Source organism: Haemorhous mexicanus, chromosome 18 (assembly GCF_027477595.1).
Source record: "Haemorhous mexicanus isolate bHaeMex1 chromosome 18, bHaeMex1.pri, whole genome shotgun sequence".
Taxonomy (NCBI): Eukaryota; Metazoa; Chordata; class Aves; order Passeriformes; family Fringillidae; genus Haemorhous; species Haemorhous mexicanus.
Window position 1 is genome coordinate 7,313,684 of NC_082358.1, and position 9,195 is coordinate 7,322,878.

The following is a 9,195-nucleotide window of genomic DNA, read 5'->3' on the forward strand; positions in this document are numbered from 1 at the left end:
GCCTCTTCCTCCCCAGCACCCAGCAAGGCCTGTTGGAGCTGGCTTTGAGTGGGGAAACACCAGAGCACCCAGGCATGGGCATGAGCCAGCCCATGGCACTTCATTTAACAATGGGTAAATGTCGTTTGATCCTCACATAAGCCCACCAGCTGCCACTCACAGCTCTACAGTCACCCTTTGCACGCTGGGGTATTTATAGAACAGAAACAAAGGAACTGGAATCCCTATGGGGAGGTTTTGGACATCTAGCTAGATTATTTTTTCCACCCATGGCAATTGAATGAGACAATTGAAACAGTCTTTGTAAAACAGCTGGGGCAGCCTGGCCTCCACTCCTGGCTCCTCAAGTGCTGGATCCTCTTGCTGCTGTTGTGTAGGGCCTCACTTGGGTCCTGGCCTCTCTCAGTGGCCTTCTAAGCTCCTGATGCATGTTATTCTTCTATGATTCTATTAAACCTTTAAATTCCCAAAGTGCACAAGAATATATCTCTTCACACACAGTTGCACCATCCAGGAACAAACAGACAGTAGTCCAGCCTTGGATATTGCTAGGACTGAGAGCTGCTGCTCACACAGCCAGGAGAGCCCAGCTGTGTTTGGTAGCTGTATTTCTCCCTGCTGTCCTGGCAGATTGACCGTGCTGTGTCTGGCACAGGCAATCCTGCTCAGCAAGGCCCATATCCCTAAATATTTGTTGAGCCCTGAATTTCAGGGTATCCTCCCTGGTAACTTAGAGAAGGATATAAGCCAAAACCCTTGCTGAAAAGTGCTGGGAAATGAAGGCTGGTAGGTGAGTGTGTGCCCTCCAGGCAGCTGGGGGGTTTTTGTGTTGTAAATTATTCAGGAAGAGAAGAAAGCAGCAGGAGAGAGCAAGGAGCCTGGAGCTGCAGGCAGCCTATTTTGAGGAGTCTGAACAACTGTTGAAATGGCTTCCAAATAACTCATTTGCAGCCAGAAATAAACGGCCCTGAATGGGTCATCTGCTGATTGACAGGAGTGTGCAGGCAGAGCAGAGCAGCTGAAATCAGTGCCCTCCTTTTCCCCACTGCCCCTCCGAGTGGAGACATTGCCTGAATGGATAGGAGGTAGCAGGGTGCAAACCATACGACTGACTTATGAGAGCAAAAGGAGCACCAAGCCAAATTTCCCAGCCAGACTCAGGTCTGAATCAGTCCTTGAGATGGAGGAGATGAGGGGAGGGACCTTAAGGCAGCCATAGACAGTGTGGCTCCAGGATCTGTATTGTTCAGGAGCACAGAGCAAGCCCTGTGCATCTGCACTCATCAGCATCTATGGGGTTCAGCAGAATGAGGCTGGAGCAGGTGCTTTGCTTTCGAAGGGGCTGCTCTGCGACCTCACAGTGCACAAGAGGAGCATGATGCTCTTCTTGTTCTCACTTGCTGTAAGCATCACGGTGATGTGTGGGGACCCTTCTCCCAGCACATCTCAGCACGTGGAGCACTGTGGGGGGTTGTTATTCCACAAGATATTCCCAGTTCTTTAGTGATGCATTTTGGTGGATATTTTCAGTGTCAGGCTCTGTCTGAATTCCCCTGGCCCAGGCTGGGCTGCGATTTGCAGTAGGGTTAATAAGAAGTAAAGATTTAATGATAGGTGAAAAATTAAGTGAGGCAATGTTGCTAGGAACTCACAAGTCAGTGTGTGAGATGAGGCCAAAATGAAATCTGAAGCCCTGAGTCACCTTTCATGATGGTGCCTGGTAATTTTGCTGCTGTTATGGAGCTCAGGGCAGACAAGAGGGCTGTATAACTTCCAACCCTGTTCCATAGAAAAGAAACATGTTTTTCCTATCATGATGGATGGCACATAGATAATTTGGGGACCCTGCCTTTCCTGATGACACTGGTCATCCTGTGTACCCTGTGAAGTTACCATGCTATTTGACACCAAGCAAGCCACATGGAAGAGTTTCCCAGCCATTAAATAAAAAAAATAAACAAAATTCATTGGGCGCTGTATTCTCCTTAGCCCCAGCATGATCCATCTGTGTGACCGCATGAAGCTGTGCTGCAGATTTTAATTGGTTTTTTTAACCTTATCTGTTAAAGTCTTCAGGAGTTCCTGGAGGAAATTCCTCCTGGCAGCAGGGTCTGGTTTGGGAGTTGCTCCTCTCCCAGCCTCCAGCCTGGACCCTTGCACCATGGTCCCAAAACCCATTGCTGCTGGGGGCACAGCTCTCGAAGCCACGACGGTACCACGGCACTGGGGTACCCCGCTGTCCCCCATCCCGGAGTGACTCCTCACACCAGCCCTTCTCTCCGCAGGCCCTGAGTACCAGAAGCGGAAGCTGCTGCAGGAGATCATCGAGAACGCGGAGCACGCGGTCAACATGGAGGAGGAGGCGCCGCGGCCCGAGGCCGCCCCGCCGCCCCCCACACCCCCCGAGAGCCCCCAGCTCCACGAGCAGGAGGAGCCGCAGCCCCGCGCCAGCCCGGCCCCCAGCCCTGCCGCCACCCCTCCTGAGGCCAAGCGGGCCAAGGCGGCCGCCCGGCAGGACAGGGCCCTCCGCCCGGGCAGCTGGGCCGAGGCGGGCGGGCAGGCGGGCGATGGCAGCCCGGCACCCTCCGAGGGCGAGGGCCGCCCGGCCTCGCGGGGCCGCGGCCGTCCCGCCGAGCAGATGGAGATCGGGCCGCTGCAGCGCATGGCGCGCGAGCCCGACGTCGAGCTCTTCAAGGGCTACCACAGCTACGCCGTGCGGACGTCGCCGGTGACCCCCGCCACGGACTATGAGGAGGAGCAGTTCCCCGAGAATGAGCCGCCCTCCCCGGAGCCCCGGGGGGAGCCCCAGCGCCGTGGGGGCACCCCTGGCCCGCCACAGGGCCGTGAGGAGAAGCCATCGGCTGCGGCGGAGGCCAAGCCGGAGCCGCCTCGCCCCAAGGAGCCGCAGCCGCGCCCCAGCCCTGAGCGCAGGGCCCTGGGCCGGGCCGAGCCCGCGGCCGACAGGAAGACTGAGGCCAGGGCACCGGGCCGGACGGAGCCCAAGGCAGGGGCCAAGCGCGGCCCGGCCCAGGCGGCGGCAGTGGTGGCAGCACAGAAGGCGGAGGAGTGTGAAGAGGTGATGTGGGGCGTCCCTGGGAGCCTCCTGGGAGCCACTTGGCCTTTCCTTTACTGCTCCCCATGAGGTCTGGCAGGACTCAGAGGGATGCAGACCCCCAGGGCCTGCCTCTTCCTCCCCAGCACCCAGCAAGGCCTGTTGGAGATGACTTTGAGTGGGGAAACACCAGAGCACCAGATCATGAGCATGAGCCAGCCCATGGCACTTCAGGGCCTGGGGCTGCAGTGGTGCCAAGTGGTGCCCAGAGGCTCTTTTGGGGATCCTAGAGCCCGCTGGAGCAGTGTTGGCATCCCCCTCTCCTGCCTGCCCTGCCTGGATGCTTGCCCTGACATTCATGACCTTCTGTTTTGACCTCCTCTTTTTACCTGGGCAGATATGCTTTCAGACAAGTCGTATTTCAAAATTTGTGCAAAACCAGGCATCATCCAAATAATTTTATCCACTTTTCTCACCTTCTTTTCCCACCCCATTACCAACCAGCCTGGATGTGAAAGTTGGGGGAAAAAACCAGGAAGAGCTCAAGTGTGTTTCTCTTTTACCCATTATTTTTTTTTGCTGTAGGGGCACCTCATGAGCTGAACTGTGGTGTTGAATCACCAGCCAATTTCCCAGGTTTAAAATATAGTCACTGAAACTTAATTTTGCTCTTAGCAAATACAGCTGGAAACCCAGACATTTTATTAGCCCTCTGAGTCCCATCTTGCAGTCCTTTGGACGTGAATGATTCCGATGTGACTTTAGAAAAGCACAGCTTGGAAATACTTTGGTCTGAAATTACAGCAATCTCACATGGTTTCATTTGTTGGGGTTTGGAAGTAGATGATCTTCAAGGTCCCCTTCCAAACCAAAGCATTTTATGATTCTATGATATTAAAAATGACAAGTTTACAAACACAGGCAATGTGGATGCAGAAGAGAGTTGGGAGGAGCAGCCTGACATGGGATCAGGAGTTCATGTTCCTGTGTCAGGGTCTCCTTTAATCTAATTTAGCTGCAAAAGAAGCCTGATTTGACATCCTTCAAATGAATTTGCAGGGAAGAAGTAGGAATAGGGTAGGATAAACATTCCACTAGTTTGAAATTCAGGCTGATGGTTAAGTGCCAGATTTCAGTGCATTGGGAGGGGGTGATTGTGGTATTTTTGAGCAGCAGAATCAAGCTATGTCTATATGGAGCTGTGGTGTGTAATACTCTGTTTTGGGTTTTTCCTTCAGGGACCTAACACAATTGTGATCTGCATGGTCATCTTACTGAACATTGGTCTGGCCATCCTATTTGTACATTTTTTGACATGATGAGCCTCTTGAACAAGGTAAGAAGCAGAATGAGATTTTATCCTCAATTTGTAGATGTCACTGGATGTTTTAAGGTTGACTCACTTTTCATAAAATGTCATAAAATTATTGCAGGAAATTATTTCATTATTTCATACATTTTCTCAAAATCAAGAACTGTGTGGGTGGGATACAGTCCCACCGTATAGTTTTGCCTTCCGAGTACCATGGACATGTTTCATGGAGTGAGAATTCCATTGCAAGAGTGTATGATGTTAAATTTGAAATTTGTTTACTGCAAATGCTTCAATAAACACTTTCTATTTGCTGTTTCAACATGGCTGCTCCAGCTAACTTGTGCATTACAGTATTTCTTGGCACTCAGACCAGCAAGATGCAAGAACACATAAAAAATGTGAAACTGTGAAAACTGCAGCTCTAATTGCACCAGTACTAGATCTGCAGCAGTTACTTCATTGTTTTACTAAAGATAAATATAAATCAAGATGTCTGTAAGACTGGAGCTTGCTCAGGTCTTCCACTTGAATTGAGATAAGGGCTTACATTTGGATTTGGTGGCAATAAAATCTTGTGAGGTTTCTCGTGCCTGTGGTACTCCTACAGACAGGAAAGTGTCCTGAATTTGCACAAGACTTCTGTCTTGGGCTCAAATATTTCAAACAAAATCTGTCATCAAGGCTGAGCCTGACCCTTAAGCCTCATGTGAACATGACACAAGAGACACCTCTAAGCCCCTGTGAGGATATTGGGCTGCTTTCCCAGGACCTCCTGGGTGACAAAACTGCTCTGCTGGGCACTGCTTTCTGTCATGTTTTGAGTCTCACTCAGCCTGCACAGGTGAGAGCCTTGCAGGCAGCTGTGGTCATGTGTTTGTTGGTCATGTGTTTTGCTCTCCCTTGACTTTCCCATTTATCTGTGTCTGGGACAGGCGTCGCTGCTGGTGGAGACCTCAGACCTTGGCGGGGATTAAAGCTCAGCCACCTGGAAACACCTAAGACGAGGACTTGAGATCCCAAGGTTGCACTGCAAACATCAGCCTTAAATGAGAGTGTCTGAAGATCAATGCAGTTTCCTGCTCCCAGGCTGTGGCTGACCTCTGCAATCTACCAAGGAAAAGCCAGGGTTTCTGCACTGTGGTCTCCTCTTCTTTGTATAAAATAGCAGTTGCCTTAAATTATTCTCACCAAAGCCATCAACTGTCCTGCCATGCCAGGGATGAGGGATTTATCTGTAGCTGTAGGAAAATGAGTGAGAAGGTCTCATATGTGCACACTGATGTGTTTTGTAACTTCCTTGGTTGACTCAGTGTCAGAGATTTTCCAAAGATTGTCATCCATGGCATGGAGATGAAGCAATCCAGCAACCAGAATGACTCATGAGAGCCACGCTGTGGCTCGGGGTGGACGGCGCTGCTCTCCGTGCTTGGAAGTCATCCAAAGGGATGAACAAAAAGTCTTTCCTTTCCCCTGTCACCTGGCATCATTTTTCATGTATGGAGGACTGAGAGGGGGAGCAAGTTGAAATTGGGCTTGTTGAAGTGTGACCCGAGTCCTGCCCATGGCAGCCGATGCCCCACGGATGGGGCTGCGGGGTGGGGTGTGAGGGACTGGTGGATCCAAGGCTGTTGGTGCCTGTGGGGGTGCTCTGGGTGGAGATGGGGCCTCTTTGGGACCAGGCACCATCCAAGCACTCTCCCGCCACCAACAATGCTCTGCACAGAAGCAGTTTGCAGTGGGTGGCTTCCCACTGTAATGGGAAAGGCAGTAGGTATGCTGAATTTGTCCCTTTACCCCTTTTTTTCTGTGAAAATGTTGTGAGTTACAGTGAAAAGGAGCGTCTTGCTGAAAATGCCTCTGTACACCCACAGGTTCTTCCCCTTGGTGTGCCAGGTTGTGGGGGGGAGTCCTGGCCTCTCATTGTACCCAACAAACAGACTTTCCAGCAGAGGATGCAGGGTGGCTATCATGGGAGAGGTTACCTTATTCCTGAAAGAAAAAAGGTGCAGAGATGTGAGTGACTGAAGTGTATTTGGCTGTTGGGCTCAGAAATATGCAGCAGCCAGGTTGTCAGCAGTGGCAGGGTACAGTGGGGCAGTGTAGCTGTTGCTGTGTGTGCAAGGCTGAGAGGCCTGGGCAATTTGCACCCATTTTCCCAAAGCTGTGACAGGGAGTGTCCTTTGGAAGGAGATTTTTCCACCATGATCTGCTCTGATCCTTAGCAGTGCGAGCTTAGAAAGTCGGCACAGATGAAGTTACAGTTTAGTGTGAGGCTGAGTGCTTGGACATGTTTCTTCCTTCTTATAAGAGCAATGTGTATTTTCTATCCCTTTTTAAGATAATCAGAGATGTTATTTATAGTTGGTTGTGCACCTCTGTGTATCCTGAAGTCCCACAGCACAGGACTGGGTGGGAAACCCTTGTTGGATTGGAAAGAATGGGGAAATGATAGTTAAGGAAAAAAACAGATGCCCGGTCTGCTTCAAAGGTCAGTCTGAAGGGATTTCAGAGATGGAGTGGCAGACACACAGGGGTTTACACTCACTGGAGACACGGGGCAAAACCTACTTAATTTATCTACTCTAGTTATGGCATAAGAGAGTGAGAATAATTCAGTACTTTTCTTTGTGAACCAAGTCTACTTTTTAACCTTATTGAGCTCAGGAACATTGCCACAGTAGCAAATATGTGGTATTAAGTGTGGGAGAAGTGAATGTGATCCTTTCCTAAAGCCATGTGGCTGTACCAGTCCTGAGAAAGCTGTGCAGCATCATCTACACTTCCACAGAGCATAGTTTAATAGCAGTTTGCTTCTTTTCTTTTTTTTTTTTTTTCTTTCCTTAAATATAAATGTATTGCAAACCCCAGGCTCTGCTGCCTTTAATGTTTTGTCTCCATTTGCTGGCATTCACTTGCCAACTCTGCAGTTTCAATATCCCAACTGCTTTTATTCACCACCAAGACAATTTCCATTGAGAGACCTGAGGGGCTTTTATTTATCACTAAGCACAAAAATGGATCTTTTTCAACAATGCTAAGGTAATTCCTTCCCCCCCCCCTATTTTTTATGCATGTGATATGCACTCAGTAATGTGCTTTCCTCCTAGTAACCTTCTGAGAAAAGTAGGTAGATTTGCTTTTATGTGACGTATAACTATATCCATGTTGCACTGAGATATGGATATATATACATAGAGAGAGCCCCTTAGGGACTTCATTTTCTTAGATGCAAAATACCAAATTTACCTCAAACTGCATGCTTTCAAAACTGACTAGGATTTTGTGTTATACTTTTCAGGTCTTACAAAGATGCAGACACCTTTCACTCTTCACACAAAAATACCTTCATCACAGATTTTGCTAGCTGTTTACTACAATCTGTGTACTACTGTCCAGAGTTTTCTGTCGGTTGTTCTGCTGGATTATGTGCAATAATAAACAGTTATCTGCTCACTCTATCCATGTGGATTTTTGCAAGGGAATCTCCAAGTTTCTTTCCATGGTGACACATTCATTCCAGTTTTAAAGCAGAGAGTAATGCAGAATTTCACTGGTGGCATCTGGATGCTTTTTAGCTTTCTCTTAATTATCCATTTCAAAAATTTGCATTTTTTAATTGATGGGGGTACTTTGCAAAGAGAGTTGTTTTCTCTAAATGCTTTGCTAGGCAGCCTTTAAGGACCCTGCAACTCTCTGAGCACACTCCATGTGCTCCCATGGTGCTGGCCTCTGGCAGGGGTTGCACAGGGCCAGGAGGAAAGGCAGCTCGCTGGCCCAGCACCTGCCCAGGCCATGCAGATGGCTGCTGACAGGTCCCCTTGCTGCCTCCCGACCCCAGGGCTGCTGCCAGGCTCATTCTGAGCTGTGCACAGCTGGCTGCTGCTCCTGGCTTTGGGGAGGAGTGATTCTCCACTGCCTGTGTCCCATCCTCTCGCTCAGCCTCTGGAGACAGCCCGGGTGACAGGAAAGCCAGGCACGAGGTAGAGGGATATGGCAGCTGGGTGATTTATGGAGGAGGATGGATGAGCAGAGCCCAGCACCAGCCTGGGACAGCAGGGCCCTGGGGCATGAGGAATCCAGAGTAGCCAAAACCTCCAATCCTTTTTCTATTTCTGGAGCATCTCACATGAGCACAGCCAGACCGTGCAGAGAGGCTGGGGGGACACAGGCTCAGCCTTCATGGGCTGAAGTGCTGCCCCTGGCTTCTGTGGGTGTGAGGGGTCTTCTGGCAGAAGATTTCATGCCGTGATAGAGACTGAAGGAGCTGAGTTTGATGAAATGATGGCTTTACTCTCCTCTGGTCTTGCTTTGCTTCTGTTATGGAAGGAACCAGCTATATCTCATTCATCAGTCAGGGGCAGCAGGGTAACTGGAGCCTTGTGCACCTCATAAATCTCAGGCTGATGAATGGAGCAGGTCTTTGGCTCATGTGTTACAGAGGCAGTAGGGAGGGAGGTGGGTCTGCTGCTAAAGCAATGACACATTGCTTTAAAAGTATTAATAAAGGCAGAACAAAACGTCTGTAGCTTCCCCAGGATAGGGGGGACAGTGCTGGGCTCTCTGCCTCAATAGCTGTTGGTTTCAGGGATAACATCCCCACAGTGTCCAGCCAAGTGTCCCCAAGGGCAGGCAGGGAGGTGTCTGATATGTGAGAACCAGGCTAAAGGCACTGGCCTGATCCTGTGTCGAAGGGCAGGAGCCTTACCCTCCACTGGTGGGAGGGAAGGTGCAATCTGAGCCCCAGTGTCCTCTGACAGTGACCTGCCCAGGCATCCTGGGGACAGCCACGCTGTACTCCACCATCCCGGTGGGGCATGGGGGCTCTCAG

The 9,195-nt window shown here is 50.1% G+C and overlaps 1 protein-coding gene across 1 annotated transcript in view; it reads left to right on the forward strand.

Moving 5' to 3' along the window:
• The window catches only part of JPH2 (junctophilin 2), a 31,596-nt gene extending 23,771 nt beyond the window's left edge, over positions 1 to 7,825 (forward strand). Inside the window, exons 4-6 of the mRNA XM_059862573.1 lie at positions 2,286 to 3,076; positions 4,291 to 4,388; positions 5,300 to 7,825. Coding sequence (XP_059718556.1) covers positions 2,286 to 3,076; positions 4,291 to 4,371 — 872 coding nt within the window. The 3' untranslated portion in view covers positions 4,372 to 4,388; positions 5,300 to 7,825. The remainder of the gene's footprint in view (positions 1 to 2,285; positions 3,077 to 4,290; positions 4,389 to 5,299) is intronic.
• The last annotated feature ends 1,370 nt before the right edge of the window (positions 7,826 to 9,195 follow it).